At 40.4% G+C, this 18223-nt stretch overlaps 1 protein-coding gene across 3 annotated transcripts in view; it reads left to right on the forward strand.

Moving 5' to 3' along the window:
* IMMP2L (inner mitochondrial membrane peptidase subunit 2) overlaps positions 1-18223 on the forward strand; it is a 1700471-nt gene that overhangs the window by 1344526 nt on the left and 337722 nt on the right. For 2 of the 3 annotated variants that reach the window (XM_063927288.1, XM_063927287.1), the window contains one exon: positions 7237-7339. The exons of the other annotated variant lie outside the window; for it this stretch is intronic. In XM_063927288.1, coding sequence (XP_063783358.1) covers positions 7237-7339 — 103 coding nt within the window. The remainder of the gene's footprint in view (positions 1-7236; positions 7340-18223) is intronic. 3 annotated transcript variants of the gene reach the window in all.

Below are 18223 nucleotides of genomic sequence, written 5' to 3' on the forward strand. Positions count from 1 at the left end.
GATGATGGCACAGTAGTTCACTGCCCTTAATCAAAGTCACACTGAAGCCCACCCCACACCCTCTCCCTCTGGTATGTAGTGTGAATTGGCACCCAAAAATGCGAGATCCAACCCTTGGAAGATTACATTTTACCTCGTTTCCAGATCTAAGCCTGACATGAAAACCTGAGCTCGGGCTCAGAGATATTTGGAATTTTCAAGGCCGGGGCTGTTTGGTTTATGGAAAACTGGACCCGGACATCATCATCATCATCATTATTATTATTATTATTATTATTATGTTTAAGCTTTCAAAACAAGCATTTTCAAAATAAATAAATACTGTAAGCACTGCCTCAAAACATTTTAATGTGGCTTTCCCATGCAAAGGTTTTCTTATCACCAGGGATAACCCTTATGTTTTTGTGCTGGACAAGGTAAGAAAAAAGCCATATAGCCCTTTTTGATCTTTAATAAATCAGCCTCTGTTTTCACACTAAGAATATTGCATAGAACGTTGCCACACATGCAAATTATAGAACAAAGACAAAATGCAGAATATTCACAAAGCAAATTGGCATAAAACCAAAATCTTAAGCATGACAAATACTGCAGGATGTTGTAGGTAAGGTAAAGAAAAAAACAAACAAAGCGTAATTTCACTTTCCAATATGTCTCAATGTTTTGATTTTAAATTCCTGTAAGTCAAAATCTTTGATTACATTTTAGAAAGCACATCCTCTTTTGTTATTGTGTATTCTGTTTTTGATTGTCAAAAGAAATTATTAAAGCTAATATTTAATTGATAATATTGAGGTGAATCTACACTGATTGCTTGATAACATGAAATAAGACTTGAAATTAATGTGTAAAATATAAATAAATGCAAAAAAAATGTAAAATAAAAATATTGATGAAGGAATTATAAAAATACAAAACTTCACTGCAATTTATATGGCATACTTCCATAAAATTATGAATAGCATAGGATGCAATGTCCATCAACTATGGTCAGATTTATGAAGATGTAGATGTTTCTTGAATGATTACTGTTTATTCCTAATGGCCAGTTATTTTCATGTAAAACAGAATTATAATGATGGTACAATTTTGCGTCCTGGTAACCAGCCTCGATCAGGTTAATAGAATTGCATCTTTTTAGTATTTTTCTTTATACAAAGCACTCATCTAGCTAAACACTCATTTAGCAGTCAAGGACAACATTCATTTGATAAAATGGTGATTATTTTAAGGTTCTTACTATTTTAACAGTTCTCACATAATATGCCTGCTTTGCAAACATTCTGATAAATGCATTACATTAGCACTTGTACATCTTTGCCTCATCACAGCTTATTATTGTTAATAAATGTAATTTATTTTATAATGGAATTGTCATCTTTATCTCAGATGTGGCAGAAATTCACCTGACATGTTTTGCCGCACAGCTAATAAAAAGTATATAAGAAAGTGTCTGACTAGTTAAATCATGGCAAACATTAATTGGAAACATGACAACTGTTTATTATCACAGGGCCAGTGGTGCCTGGGTGGGTGCAATTACAATCACAATGCAACGTCTTGATTTATTAAGCAAATTGCTAGAGTACATGTTAGCAGTTGCCACATTGGTACTACAACTGTAATGGAATGGATATCTGCCTCATAACACCACTGGTATGTATTGTAAAAGAAAATAGCAATTGCTCTTACTTGGGATATTAGTCACACACACATGTACTGTAAGTTTCTAAATCTATATACAAATACATGTATATAAATACATATAAAATCCAAACAGTTAAATAAAATCATACATGCTATTGTTAGGGGTGGTGCCTCTTGGGTGCTCACCTCAGATATCCCTTTACCAAAGTACCTTGCGAGGATGATTCTTCAGTTCAGTGTGGTAAAGACAACAGCCACGGAATGGATGATCATCATTGGCACTTTTGGCCTCAGATACTGGGGTCTATTCATGATGCAGTTAAAGAGTGGAGAAGTGAGCCAGTGGAGAAGGTGCCTATCGCAACCAAAGAGTGTTGAGGTAACATTTATAAGGTGCATTCTATAAAATTCTATGTAGCAGCTGAGGGCAACTTCTCCACTGGTTCACATTTCCACACTTTTCACTGCTTTATGAATAGCCTCCCTGAAGTTTTATCTATGGACACTTGAGCACTAGGTTAAACTTGTGGCACAAAGTGTAAGGCCCACTAGCACCCGGAAAGAAAGGGGACCAAAAGTAAGAAAGATACACATACACACACACACACACACACACACACACACACACACACACACACACACACACACACACACACACGTCTTACTGTATTCAGAGAACGCCCTGTAAGAGAACCAGAAAACACAACTCTGGAGGGGGACCTCTCTAAACTGAATGTGTGTCACACAAATCTATCTCATCAAACTGAACCCAAAGCTCACTTACTTATTGGAACATAAAACAACCCTAATTTACAGGTGTGGTGCACTAAGTACATCTAAGCATTCTAAGCATACACCTGAGCATTCTCCTTTTCCACCCCTGCGTGGACACATGGAACAGAAAGACAAATACATGAATACACAAGTACAATTCAAAAACAGTGTCAGTGAATATTACCCATCTTTAGCTTCCTCCTCCCTTTCTACAGCAATCCTGCCCTTTCATATCCTAGGGCTTAGTTCCATTTGGTAAGGAACTGTTTTCCAGAAAAACAGGGATATTTGATGGGGAAAAAAGGATTAAGATGGGAAAATGGGGATTTTTATTTTGCAAGGACCTGCAAGCCATCTTCACCCTTGTGGGGAATTCAGCATTGCGGGCTTAGTGCCTGAAACTACTGTAATTTTGGCCACAGTTCTAATGCCCAAAAACTAATAGTAGCCAGGGTGCTTGGAACCAAATCTTTGTGAAGCATGGGCCTAATGCCCTTCCTAGCATTTGGGTATATTACTAGTGCCCATTCTTGCTTTGGGGCATGAGCCTAGTGCCTGTTCTCTAGTTGGTCCAGTTGGTTCAAGATAGTTTGAAAGGACCCAAAGGCATCTACTAAGTATGGAGGGAGAGACTGTGGCGGGTCGCTTCTTTTTTTTGTCAGGAGCTGCTGCCATTCTCAAGGATTAGTCATTGTATGACAGTCTTCTCCTGCTGTCCCTGAGCCACCAAAGCTGTTCTTCATTGGAGGTCTGTGTTTTGCTCCAGCCACTGCCAAACTGAGCTTACAACAATCAGCTGGAGCGAGTGGGCCGAGCTATATATACTGCGAGTCATGATTGGCTCGCAGTGGCAAGCCAAATTCAGAACCTGTGATGGCTCCCCCCTCAGCGCTGGGCTCCGGTGTTGTATCTTTCTACACTATAGTGAAATGTTGCCTTTTAAAAAAATGTAAGTATCATTGGGCTGCCTTGGTTATTGGCTTGCAGTATTGTACAGTAGTTATCACTGTACATATGTTGTGTACAGACTGATCATTTCTAACACAGGAGCAGATCTGTATTCACCTTATACTGTAGATCTAAGAACATGTCGGCAATATTAAGCAGGACCCATAAGAGTATTTGGGGCATATTCATCATGAAAAAATTGTGCAATTGCAAATTTTTCGTTTTCAATTCTCATTATATTCATTCACAATTTTTTTTTATAATTCATTATTGCCTCATCATTAAATTATCACTTTCAGAAAACTAGTTTTTTGGAAAAATTATACTTTTCCCCTCTAGCTGGCCGGCTGCAGTTACACTACCTGCCTGCTCTCCCTCCCATTCCCCCCCCCCCCCTCATCTGCTTCCTCTCCCTTGCATCCTCCCCCCATTGTCCAATGCTCCCTCCTGGCAGTTTCTACCCAGTGAACTCTTCCCCCTCCTGCGGCCTATCCTCAGTGTCCCTGCATCCTCCCCCTATTGTCCAGTGCTCTCTCCCGGCACTTTGTGCAAAGTGATCGCTCCTCTGCTGCCTCTCACTTCAGAGCTGAAACTGCTGCCCGAACAAGCTGCTGGATGCTGGACGCCCCACCCCAACTCAAACATGCAGCCCCGCCACAGACTCCGGTATATGTCTACCGCAGCCACTGCAGTGACCTCTCCCATGCCCTCGGCTCACAGGAGGACTGCTCAAGAGCTTGAGGAAGCTGCCAGAGGTGAGAGGACACTTCAGGGAGGATCTTTTCAGACCCCTCTTCATCATTGGGAAACTGTTTGCCATCTCAGGATGGCGAACAGTTTCTCTTTCAAACTCCAAAAAAAATGCTTTTTCAGAGTTTGATGAATGTTACAATTATGGATAATGAATATGTTCCTTTGTATTTTCTTTTTATTTATATGTTACCATTTAATTTTATGATTATGTCAGATGCACAGTTACTTATTAAGGGCATATTAATTTACTCTCAATGCTAGGGCAATGCCAATACTGTTTTGGTAAGATAAATGTATACCATTTTACCAAAACAGCCCTGGATTTTGCCAGTGGAGACTGTTTACTCAGAATGCTAATATTCCTAGTATTTACACTCATGGTACACATGTGTTACAAGGATCAGTAATTGTGAGATTGCAGAGCTGGAGTAAGGTAATACGGTAAAATAGTTTAGCATTTGTAGAAGCACATTATACATGGCATTATAATAAATGTATTTAGATTTTCTAGATTTAGTTATACAAAGTAACAGTAATAAACCATTCTTTACAAGGTAAATGCATTCAGTTGCAAATAATTAAGCATTGAAGGACATCTACTGGAAAAATGGTGGTCTGTATTTTTGTGTCATGGTGCTTTTATGTATTTGTAAGGTATTTCTTACAAAGTACACCATGTTATTACTTTAATTTGCTTTTTATGCAAGGCTACCTTCTGTGCCTTGTGTCCTATGAGGCCTCTACAACAGCAATCATGATATAGCACACATATCATCAAGAGAGTTCATTTAAATTTTAATGAGCACTTGCTGTGTCAGGTTGTGTGCCCAATTAAAGCTTTTGCCATTGGGATAGCAAGACATTTTTCCAGAGATTACATTTCTCCACAGTGCTCTCCACTTTACATTTTCTGCTGCTGGTCTTGATCCAGTGACTGTTACCTACAAACCACCAGCATGAAAGGACTCACTTAGCATATTCTTTAAACCTATTTTCTCATTTGCCACTGAGAAATCTAATCTAAAAAGATTCAGTTTTTTTCTTGAAACTCCAACAAATACTTTCTTTATAGTTGGTTGAAACTTTTGTTTTGCATTTTCTTCTCTTTGGTATGAAGCAATATTTATGGTTACTTTAAAAAATAAATAAAAAACTCTAATTTTTGTCACTTTTTTTTTTTACTGTTATACATGCCATTTCCAAAAACATTTTTTTCTTCATTTAGTATTGATTTGCTAAATGCGAAACCAGGCTGTATGTTATATTTTATACTTTTCGAACAGGATATTATTAAAAAATATTTAAAACTGCTGCTGCTATAAGAGTTATATGAGTATCTCTAGTCAAACTAAGTATTACGTTTTACCTTCACACCTGCATGCATTGCTTATAGGGCCTAATTCAGATCTGTTTGCTCGCTAGCATTTTTTTCGCTGCACAGTGATCAGGGCACTACTGCACATGCGTATGCACTACAGTGCGCAGGCGCGTTGCACGGGTACAAAGCAGATCGTTGCTGTGTGATGGGTTTTATGAAGAATCCATTCGCACAGCCGATCGCATGGAGATTGATAGGAAGAGTGCGTTTGTGGGTGGCAACTAACCATTTTCTGGGAGTGTTTGGAAAACTGCAGGGGTGTCCAAATGTTTGCAGGGCGGGTGCCTCGAACAGGCTGAAGTGATCGCAGCAGCTGAGTAAGGTCAGACCTACTCAGAAACTGCACAAACTGTTTTTGTACAGGGCGGCTGCATATGCGATCGCATACTTGCACAGCTAACATACACTCCCCTATAGGCGGCGACTATCTGATCGCAGCGCTGCAAAAAATAGCTAGCGAGCGATCAGATCTGAATTAGGCCCGTAGTGTCATTTGGTCATTTCTGCAACTCTCCATTCCAAATCTGCATTCCCATAATAGCTGGGAGTGTTGCTGCACGGCTTATGGTCATTAGGTCGACAAGACTTAAATCGACAGTCATTAGGTCGACCACTATTGGTTCACATGCATTAGGTCAACATGGTCAAAAGGTCAACATGGTCATTAAGTCGGTATGGAAAAAGGTCGACATGGGTTTTTCACAATTTTCTGCATTTTTTTAACTTTTCATACTTTATGATTCACGTGGACTACAATTGGGAACAGTAACCTGTGCCAAGCGCAGCGCTAGAAGAGCGAGGCACCTTGCCCGAAGCATGGCAAGTGAACACGGTACACTAATTGGGGTTCCCCGTCACTTTACGAAGAAAACACAAAAAAGTAAAACTCATGTCGACATTTTTCCATGTTGACCTTTTGATCAAATGCATGTCGACCAATAGTAGTCGACCTAAAGACTGTCAACCTAAATCTTGTTGACCTAATGACCCATACCTTGCTGCACTTGTTGGCCAGTTTTCTACTAATGAATTCTAGTATTTCTCAAGCTGCAAATGATGCAGTATATTTTGTGTTTTTATTTCTGTTTTAATTTATATACATTCAGATTTCCTTGTGCTATTTTTAGTCAATAAGCACTGTTACTTTTTGTTATATGAAATCACATGTAATAACATTCTGCTTTTGTGTTCCTAGAAGATGTACAGTATGTGTCATATAGATTTTATTATATAATGCTATATTTATGCGGGAAATAATTTTGTTTACAATAACTCTAAGTTTAAATTATGATTCCATTTTAGGATCAGTCATGACACCAGTCATTTGAATGTGTCCTTGGCCTCTGATTCATATTGCGCTTATAATTAGTGTTGCTCAATTGGCCTTAAACATCTATGCATGTGATTTTGAGCCAGTTTGGTTGAGTTTTGATATAACTTCCTGGAACTGAAATTAAAATGAAAACTGATGTCGACAGCATTTATCATGTGCTAGGTGTACAATACGAATGTTTGAGCATTGTATATATGCATTGCGCATATGCTGTATTTCAACAGGTTATACGTTTGTTGAAAATGACTGATATACATCAAACGGAACACTTTAACCCTGTTGAATGCAATTACAGTGAGCGATCAACTTTCTAAATCCAATGCAATAATTTAAGATGCATATATTTTTGTACATATTTGATTCGGTAAGACTAATTCTTCTTCATGTTACTCCTCTTAAACAGAACAGTAGGCTACAAGAAACAATATGTGAAGATTCCTAGTGGTCATATGTGGGTGGAAGGTGACCATCGAGGACGTAGTTTTGACAGTAATGCTTTTGGGCCAGTAAGTCTTTCATATTATTTGTATTACTTATTAGTTTTGCAGCCTAAATCTACCACATGTATTCAGTTTCATTATGCAATACCTTTGTTGTTAGAAGGATTTCAAATTGTTTTGATCTATTATAATTGTTTTTGCTGTTGGAATAAGAAATGTTTTACATCCTTTTTGTCTTGCTGACATTTGTCATGTGTGATATGTCCCACGTATCTGACTGAACTAATCTAGACTCATTGATTTCACTGGAGTAAAAGGCTTAGTTTAAATCCATTTATCAATCGCTCGCTTGTTAAATTTGTCAAAATGCGAGTGGGAAATACCGAACAGAAGCTCTCCCATGAAGCTGTCCATTTTGTCATGTCCTGTTTTGCCAGTTTCAGCAATATATAATCTGTGGTTAAATGATAATTTGCAACTACATTTTTGCCAGCATGCCAGATCAAATGAAGTTATTTCAAATTATCTGAATATTTTATTTCAAAGGAGTTTATATTTTTCTATCATTTGTTTTTTAGTGCTTTTTTAAATATTCAGAATAGGAGCAGGATCAGTTGAGAGGATATAAAACTAAATTTGTTTACATCTTCCAACTTTCAGTGGATGTGTTGCTGTTGTTTCATGTCCAGGAGCAATAATCCTGTTAAAATCCACAGTTTGTTGATGCTTTGTATGGTGTTTTCCTTAAGGTTTCTCTTTTATAGCAGCTCGTTTTAATTTCTTTGAAATATCATAATGCTTTTTTCATTGCTTGCTAGCAAGAACCCCAGGCTAATATGCTCAGTTTATTTTTATTCTTGTGCTGTTAAGGACGATAACTTAGTCACATTCTAGAGCTATATGTGTTCTTTTTAAAAAGACAGCCATCAAATAGGATTTATTACTTTATGATACTAAATTGCTCCAAGTAGACCGTTTATTTATGTTAGTGTGAGTTATATGTTGTTATTGACAGTGTAATGGATTCTGATATTTACACCTTTCCCTGCATTGCTCAAGCTTTTTACAAATACCAATATAGTATAATAGAGATCATTTAATATGCTTTTAGCATAAGAGTCTTATTATAACATTGTATTAGAAAGGAGTCATGTCACCATCAGTTCTGCATATACCGTATTTTATTGCATGGGGAAAATAATGAAAATGAAAAACAGTGTCAATACAACACAAATCTATTGTTATCACATGTGGGGTGAATGAAAACATTTACAGTAAAAGGATTTACGTATTTAATAAACAACATTTTTAGCTCAACAGTATACAATTCATTCATGTTATGGCTTAAATATGGTACATAAAATACGGAACACATATGATTTACCGGCAGACGGGATGCCGACTGTCAGTATACCGACAGCAGCATCCCCTCTGTTGGAATCCCAACAGTGAGGCAGCGAGTCCCCTCTCGGGCTTGCCATAATCGCCGTGCTTCAGGCTCGTTGGCTTGCTTCACTCGCCACAGGTTTTATTCCCACTCGGTTGGTGGCGTGGACCCACCAACTGAGTGGGAATACCCAGCAATAGTCAAGATTCTGGGTGTTGGTATTTCTCTGGCTGTAAGGATTCCAGCGTCAGTCTCCTGAATGCAGGGATCCTGACAACCGGTATATTAATTGCATCCCTAAAATACATTATATAAAAACATACTGTACATGACCTATGTAACCATGTACACAATAGCGTACTTGTTTAATTTCTGCTATTTATCTCCCCATTGTGGTAAGCCATGCTTAGGTATATAACTGATGTTAAGGTGTTTTCATCATCAGTTTATTCATTCAGGATAGGTACAGTACTGCAGCTGTAAAAAGGAATGTTGTTAGTTATATAAGTTATATAATTTCATGAACTCATTTTCAAGTTTTTTTTTCTTTTTTAGAAGTACAGTACTTCTAATGTGAATAATGATTTTAGAAACTCATTTATATGGTTCATATTTTTAGGTATTGGACTAGAAATGTCACCTTAAAGCTAATAAATCAGTGTTAATATAATTATTTTTCTTACTTTCCTCATTAAAGGCTATCAAGTCAGCCTTGTGCTTCAAACTGACAGAATTGAAAGGGCTAGGAGTGTCGAAAGAAGTGCAATAAAAAGTGAACACTTCAATTCTATGAGGTCAAGAGTATAATAGTGCACAATAGTGCCAAGAGTTGAGACCCCTGTAAGCAAAAAGAGGTGAAATAAATACGAACTGTTTTTAAACATTGTTCATTCGTTCAAATTAAATAAACTCCCATCCACACTTGTTGAAATTAAATAAAATAAAAAAATGTCAAGGAAAAAAAATCAGTTTGTACGATGAATGCTTAAGAACCAAAGATGTAGCATCACTTTTCTTCTAACATTAGTGGAAAAGTGGATGGTGAGTGAAAGGTTTGGAGTACATCAGACTATTGCTAAAGCAATCGATTCAATTCTCCGTGAAACGTCTAATTGCATTAAGGAGGATTATAAAACTAAAACACTTGTGTGACTGTCACCACTTAAACCTTCCAGAACCTCAAAATGGAATAAATAAATTCCATCAAATATAATGTTTCCCTCTTCAGAGCTGTCTGTAGCTCTAACTAATAGGTGGTTGTTAGAATAGAATATTATAAACTAGAAAGACAAACCTGAAGGCACCCCTCCAAGGTGTGATGATGTGCCAACAAGAAACAAAGGCAAATATTTGGGTATTTTTTTTTTGTAGTACTACAGGTACCAGCGGGCCCCTTTTTCCACCACATGCTGGTACTCGTGGTTCTGCAAGTACCATCTTGCGGGGGGAGGCTTGCTGGGATTTGTAGTACTGCTACAAAAAACAATATTCTTATTTTTATACATGGCTATCAGCCCCCCATCCGCAGCCCTAGAATGGGGGGGACAGCCTCGGGCTTCACCCCTGGCCCTTGGGTGGCTGGAGGGGGGGACCCCATGATTTAAGGGGTCCCCACTCCTCCAGGGTACCCCAGCCAGGGGTGACTAGTTAGTGATTTAATGCCATGGCCACAGGGACCTATATAAAAGTGTCCCCCGGCTGTGGCATTATCTCTCTGACTAGTGGAGCCCGGTGCTGGTTCCTAAAATATGGGGGAACCCTACGCTTTTTGTCCCCCGTATTTTTGGCACCAGGACCAGGCGCAGAGCCCGGTGCTGGTTGATCAAATATGGGGGAACCCCTGTCATTTTTCCCCCCATATTTTTTCAACCAAGACCGGCTCAAAGAGCCCGAGGCTGGTTATGCTTAGGAGGGGGGACCCCACGCAATTTTTTTCAGATTTAAAAACAATTAAAAAACCTTTTTAATGTACACAATGAAGCCCTGCACGGATCTCACAGATCCGGCCGGGATTCCTTGTGTTTTGTCAGGCAGTGTTTTACTCATCACTCCCGTAAAACACTGCCTGACATTACGAATCACATCGACATCGGAAAATACGAATTTGGAAAAATCGGCAGCTTAGTGAATGATCGTATCAGGATTCAAAAAGTTGCAGTAAAATGCACCCGATACCATTCGAGTTCAAACACCCTTAAAAATGGCAAAAACACGAATCTTTGTAAATATACCCCAAAGTCTTTGAGTATACAGGCTGTAGTGCCTCAGTGTGACTAGAAATAATTTTTGGCAGTATAGAGAAAGTATGTCAAAAGATGGTGGTTGTAGCACAGTGGTAATACTGCATTTCACTATAAGCAAGAAGCTATGTAGTACTAATGACTAACCTTTAAATACCACTACATTGCACCAGATGATGACAGCAGACTGCTGTAGTATAGACAGCCAGTGGGCACAGACCAACAGTAGAGAGCAGCAATGGCAGAGCCACAGCATGAGTAATTCAAAGGAGTATGATGGATGCTAAAAGTGGGTATTGGTAATTAGTGATCCAAATATAGTGGTACAGTAGACAAGCAGAGGTCAGTCCTAGTGACATAGAGGTAGTGGTGCTGTGGTTATAGGCAGTAGTCAAAGCGGAATTCAAATAGCGGTGTTGGAGTTCGCAAGAAGATGTCAGTCCAGGTGGCATGCAAATAGCAGAGTTGGGCTCTCAAGAACATTTTGATCCATACAGCATTCAAATAGCAGAGTCAAGGTACACAAACAGTGGTCAGCACAGGCAGAAAATAAGAGTAGGAATACACAGATGTGGTAAGTCCTTTTCTATTACCATATTTAATTTAATGATTATGTAGCATAAAGTAATGATTTTTACCAGGCTCCTAATACGTGTCACCTTGAACCACATGCTGCTCAGACTCCTACCATCAGCACCTGAATACCGCTTGCTACTGTGTATGTGTCAACACGCTTCTGCCATACCTCCTGGCTGGTGTAGGATTACCTCCACTCATTGCTGACCTGAACCAGGCCTGCACGGTAGCTAGGCAGAGAGCGGAGCTTGGAGAGGCTGGGCTTACCCTAGAACAGGTGGAGAATGGGACTGCGTTTAGCACATTCCAGTTAGTCACAAAATGAAAGCAATCATCTTGAGGTAATGATGTTTATTTGCCAAAATAAAGTCTTCAAAAGGGCCCTTCCCTTTTGCCAGGGAGCAGCATACAAGTTTACAACAATTCCCTCTTGATATCACAGAAGAATGTACATACACATATTCAATATTTCCATTCCACCTCTGCTTTTATGTCAGAGTACACATTTCCAGTCTGCAAGATTCAATGCTTTTCTGAGCAGATTAATCTTATGCCCTTACAAAGAGTTTAATTGAAACTCAAGTGCAATGTTATCATGTTGAATCATTATTCCCCCAATGCGCTGTACATTAAATTCATTAGATTGTAATATAATTTAGAATAAACAAAATTATATATCTATTTGTTAGATCACCAACTAGCGTATGTAGCACTGGAAACTAGCACAGTGCCTTGAGACAGAAACTAGCATTGTGCCAGCATCAGGGCTTTAAGTGGTCTTGGAGAGGTGGTGGTTTCTATAAATAAAGAAAAAAATATTTTGAAGAGGCTCTCCTCTAGGAAAGACAGTAATGCATATAAAGACAAATTGACTTGTTCAGTGTGTCCTCTTATTTTAAGACTTGCTTTACAAAAAAATATAGTACATTAATGTACAAAGAAAGGTTAAAAAGCATAATGGATAGCCGCAACTGTTTATTACCCCTTCAGCCACCCCCCTACCACCCAACCCCTTTTGTTTATTTAGCCAATCATTATTTGGCTATGACCTGTTTGATGTTTTTGCACATCAATAAGTACTCAAGAATTCACTTGGCCCTTTCAGTTAAATAGACACTCCAGCAGTTTACATTGGCTGCTATTTTGCCTTTTTCATAGACTGATCATGACCCCCTCCTTCTTCATTGGAACACAGGGTGAGGGCAAAATGTACCAAACCTTGGAGAGAAATAAAGTAGAGTGATAAAGGAACCTATGTACTAAGGCTTAGAGAAAGATAAAGTGGACCGAGATATAGGCCCAGATTTATCAAGCCTTGGATAGTGATAAATTGCATGGTGATAAAGTACCAACCAATCAGCTGCTAACTGTTATGTTGCAGGCAGTGTTTCAAAAAGGACAATTAGGAGCTCATTGGCTGGTACTTTATCACTGTGCAATTTATCACTACCAAGGCTTGATAAATCTGGGTCAAAATGCCAACCAACCAGCTCCTAACTGTCATTTTTCAAATACAGCCTGTGACATGGCAGTTAGGAGCTGATTGGGTGGTCATTTATCTCCACCCACTTTATCACTCTCCAAGGCTTAGGGGTCTATGGGATAGATGTATTATGCCACATTATAGGAGAGAAGTGATAACAGCACACGTTACAGTATGTGCACTGATACCGCTTCTCCCCTGTGTATTACTGTGGAGATGTGTGGCATATGCAGTGCCATGTCTAGGGCAGGGCCTCCCAAAATGGCCACCACCTCATAGAAGACAGTTATTAAGGATACTATTGGCCATTTTGAGAAGGTAATTTTCAATATTTTAAATTGGGGGTAGGTGCGAACAGTAGGGGCATAATATGGTGACATGGGCTTGCATTTGCATAACATGCTGTCAGGAGACTAATAGGGTGACAAGGGCATAACTGTAGATGCTAATTATGGTGACAGGAGCATTACTCTGTGGGGCATAATATGGTGTCAGGGACATTACTGTGGTGGCTTAATATGGCGTAAGGGGCATTACTGTGTGAAGTATAATATGATATATGGGACACTGTGTTGGTGAAAAGTAGCCTTTTCCTGTAAGCCACACCCATTGCAGTGAGACCACACTCCCTTTTGGGGGCACGTGCACCTGTGGTGCATGCAAATGTAATTTTTTTTAAATGTATATGTGGGGGAGCATTTATTTAGTGTTCGCACTGGGAGTCAAATTGTCCAGAAATGGCCTTGGGCACATGTCATTATAGATGCTGCTATCTTTGAAAGAGCTCGCCAATGTGTGCCACCTAATATATGAAGGTCTGGCCATTCTGTTAACTGCAACTATTGATTGTGACAGCTGCAGTTGTCATTACCCCACCACCACAGCAGGTACAACTCTGTCCCTGGCTGTGGCGGCTGCCGGCTATGGGCGGCGATAGTAGTGAGGTCTCGTGCATGCCCAGTGAGCTGGCCAGGAGCCAAGACACCGCTCATTAGCACAAGGCTCATATTCCCTTAAATCAGTAGTGTGGAATATGTCTTGCCAAAATCAATGATTTTTGGAGGCAGTACTGGCACTTGCTTCCTTTCCTCTGCATTCCCTGTTAGTAATACTACTAGAAACCCTCTCTTGCCCCTTATAATTGTCTTAGTGACTGAACCCATAAACATATGCATTTCCAACTCTGTATCTAGAGTAATTTTCCACAATTCAAAACACAAAATTTGTAAAATTGCAAATGACATGTTACAGGGGTAAGAGTCCTCTTTTCCCTTTATACACTCTATACAATATTTGATGCCTACTAGAAAGCCTCATAATATAAGTTAAATACTTCAAAAAATTAGGTTCTTCCTATTAATTTGCACTCATCCACTTTGTTAGCCCTGCACACTTTATATGATTACTGTATTCTTGGTAGAGGTCCTCCTTTACTTACATAGGTATTCAGTAAACTGCACACAAGAAATATTTAATTTCTGCTAACTATGCCTCTTTACTGTGTAAAGTAGAGATTTTTTTTCTTACTAAGGGTTGGATGCAGTATGATATCTTATGAATTGTCAAAATTGCTGCTGTTAAAATTATGGGGGTAATTCAGACCTGATTGTAGCAGCAAATTTGTTAGCAGTTGGGCAAAACCATGTGCACTGCAGGGGGGCAGATATAATATGTGCAGAGAGAGTTAGATTTGGGTGGGGTGTGTTCAAACTGAAATCTAAATAGCAGTGTGAAGATAAAGCAGCCAGTATTTACCCTGCACAGAAACAAAATAACCCACCCAAATCTAACTCTCTCTGCAAATGTTATATCTGCCCCACCTGCAGTGCACATGGTTTTGTCCACCTGCTAACAAATGTGCTGCTATGATCAGATCTGAATTACCCCTATGTTTCTCCTTAAATTGCTTTATCTTTTCCATTCTATCCCAAGACTGCTTACTGGGACTTCATTTACGTTTTACTCAGTGTTCAAAGCTTACTTATGGCATAAGAGGATAGCTTATTTGGGCAGGAAATCTTTTATGCTAAATAAAAATACTGGTGAATTGGCAGTTTCGAATCTTGAGTTCTATCATCTAGCTTCCATTATAAATCAGATCTGTGATTGGTTTTCTTTTGGTGTGCCCAAACCTTGGGGACAACTTGAATCTGTTGGTTTTGGCTTAACAGGACTTGTTACGGTTGCTCTGTTCATTTTGTCTGCCATGATGGACTGTAGCTAAGTCTATGTGAACTACCTTTAAGATGCAGAATAAAGTTTCTGAGATATTGGGACCTTTTCCCCTACCCATAGGTTGTTTCCTCCTTGCTCATTTTATTCCTAATTTGCATGTTTACATGGCTTCAGCAGGGACTCACATTAATTGTCCAATGCTGAGTGTTTATGGTCTATTACTCATATACAAGAGCTGTATAATTTGCAGTCGGGGGAATTTTGTAAATATCTTCAGATTAGACACTGGGGTATATTTACTAAGGTCCCGATTTTGACCGAGATGCCGTTTTTTCATCAAAGTGTCATCTCTGTAATTTACTAAGCAATAATCACGGCAGTGATGAGGGCATTCGTAATTTTTTGGAAGTCCAACAAAAAAAATACGAATGAATACACCATCGGTCAAAACGCGGCTGTTTAAGTATGAATCTCGGTAATTTACTAAGAAGTGCAAAGCAAAAAAAAAACAAACACTGCCGTGACAAATTACAACTCGTAAAAAAGTGCTAAAAAAAAACAGACCTGCTTTTTTAATCCGTGATTGTATAGGCATGCAGGGATCCGTGCATGTATATCAGTGGGAAGGGGTGGGAAAGTGGTTATTTTCTTAAAAAAATTGCGTGGGGTCCCCCCTCCTAAGCATAACCAGCCTCGGGCTCTTTGAGCCGATCCTGGTTGCAGAAATATGGTGAAAAAATTGACAGGGGTTCCCCCATATTTAAGCAACCAGCATCGGGCTCTGCGCCTGGTCCTGGTTCCAAAAATACGGGGGACAAAAAGAGTAGGGGTCCCCCGTATTTTTAAAACCAGCACCGGGCTCCACTAGCTGGACAGATAATGCCACAGCCGGGGGTCACTTTTATATAGTGCCCTGCGGCCGTGGCATAAAAAATCCAACTAGTCACCCCTGGCCGGGGTACCCTGGGGGAGTGGGGACCCCTTCAATCAAGGGGTCCCCCCCCAGCCACCCAAGGGCCAGGGGTGAAGCCCGAGGCTGTCCCCCCCATCCAATTGGCTGCGGATGGGGGGCTGATAGCCTTTTGTGAAAATGAAAAGATATTGTTTTTAGTAGCAGTACTACAAGGCCCAGCAAGCCTCCCCCGCATGCTGGTACTTGGAGAACCACAAGTACCAGCATGCGGCGGAAAAACGGGCCCGCTGGTACCTGTAGTACTACTACTAAAAAAATACCCAAAAAAAGACAATACACACACACCTTGAAAGTAAAGTTTTATTACATGCATCCACACAAACATACATACATACTTACCTTATGTTCACACGAGGGTCGGTCCTCTTCTCCAGTAGAATCCATGGGGTACCTGTTGAATAAATTCTACTCACCAGATCCAGGGTACCAGGTTCCTCGGATAATCCTTTTGTAATCCACGTACTTGATTAAAAAAAAAAAAACGGAGAGCCGAGCCACGCACTGAAAGGGGACCCATGTATTCACATGGGCCCCCTTTCCCCGAATGCCAGAAACCCACTCTGACTGATGTCTAAGTGGGTTTCTTCAGCCAATCAGGGAGCGCCACGTTGTAGCACCCTCCTGATCGGCTTTGTGCTCCTGTACTGTCTGACAGGCGGCACACGGCAGTGTTACAATGTAGCGCCTATGCGCTCCATTGTAACCAATGGTGGGAGCTTTGTAGTCAGCGGTTGACCGAAAGTGACCTCACCGCTGACCACAAAGTTCCCACCATTGGTTACAATGGAGCGCATAGGCGCTACATTGTAACACTGCCGTGTGCCGCCTGTCAGACAGTACAGGAGCACACAGCCGATCAGGAGGGTGCTACAACGTGGCGCTCCCTGATTGGCTGAAGAAACCCACTTAGACATCAGTCAGAGTGGGTTTCTGGCATTCGGGGAAAGGGGGCCCATGTGAAAACATGGGTCCCCTTTCAGTGCGTGGCTCGGCTCTCCGTTTTTTTTTTTAATCAAGTACGTGGATTACAAAAGGATTATCCGAGGAGCCTGGTACCCTGGATCTGGTGAGTAGAATTTATTCAACAGGTACCCCATGGATTCTACTGGAGAAGAGGACCGACCCTCGTGTGAACATAAGGTAAGTATGTATGTATGTTTGTGTGGATGCATGTAATAAAACTTTACTTTCAAGGTGTGTGTGTATTGTCTTTTTTTGGGTATTTTTTTAGTAGTAGTACTACAGGTACCAGCGGGCCCGTTTTTCCGCCGCATGCTGATACTTGTGGTTCTCCAAGTACCAGCATGCAGGGGAGGCTTGCTGGGCCTTGTAGTACTGCTACTAAAAACAATATCTTTTCATTTTCACAAAAGGCTATCAGCCCCCCATCCGCAGCCAATTGGATGGGGGGGGGACAGCCTCGGGCTTCACCCCTGGCCCTTGGGTGGCTGGGGGGGGGACCCCTTGATTGAAGGGGTCCCCACTCCCCCAGGGTACCCCGGCCAGGGGTGACTAGTTGGATTTTTGATGCCACGGCCGCAGGGCACTATATAAAGTGACCCCCGGCTGTGGCATTATCTGTCCAGCTAGTGGAGCCCGGTGCTGGTTTTAGAAATACGGGGGACCCCTACTCTTTTTGTCCCCCGTATTTTTGGAACCAGGACCAGGCGCAGAGCCCGATGCTGGTTGCTTAAATATGGGGGAACCCCTGTCATTTTCCCCCCCATATTTCTGCAACCAGGGTCGGCTCAAAGAGCCCGAGGCTGGTTATGCTTAGGAGGGGGGACCCCACGCATTTTTTTTCTCCGTTTTACAGTGTTTATTTTTTTTTTTTTAAAATGAAACCCAGCACGGATCACACAGATCCGGCCGAGATTCATTGTGATAAAGTCGGCAGTGTTTTGCTAATCACTGCCGTAAAAAATGGGAAAAAAACACGAATGACATCGACATCGGAACAAATGAAAAATCCGAATACGACAGCTTAGTAAATTAGGCGTAATAAATTCAAAAAGTTGCAGTTTTACACTTTCGATGTCATTCGTGATTGAACTTTGACCTTTTTCCGAAAATTACGAATGTTAGTAAATATACCCCCCTGTATTTACTTTTGCCA

This window comes from Pseudophryne corroboree, chromosome 6 (genome assembly GCF_028390025.1).
Source record: "Pseudophryne corroboree isolate aPseCor3 chromosome 6, aPseCor3.hap2, whole genome shotgun sequence".
NCBI classification, from domain to species: Eukaryota; Metazoa; Chordata; class Amphibia; order Anura; family Myobatrachidae; genus Pseudophryne; species Pseudophryne corroboree.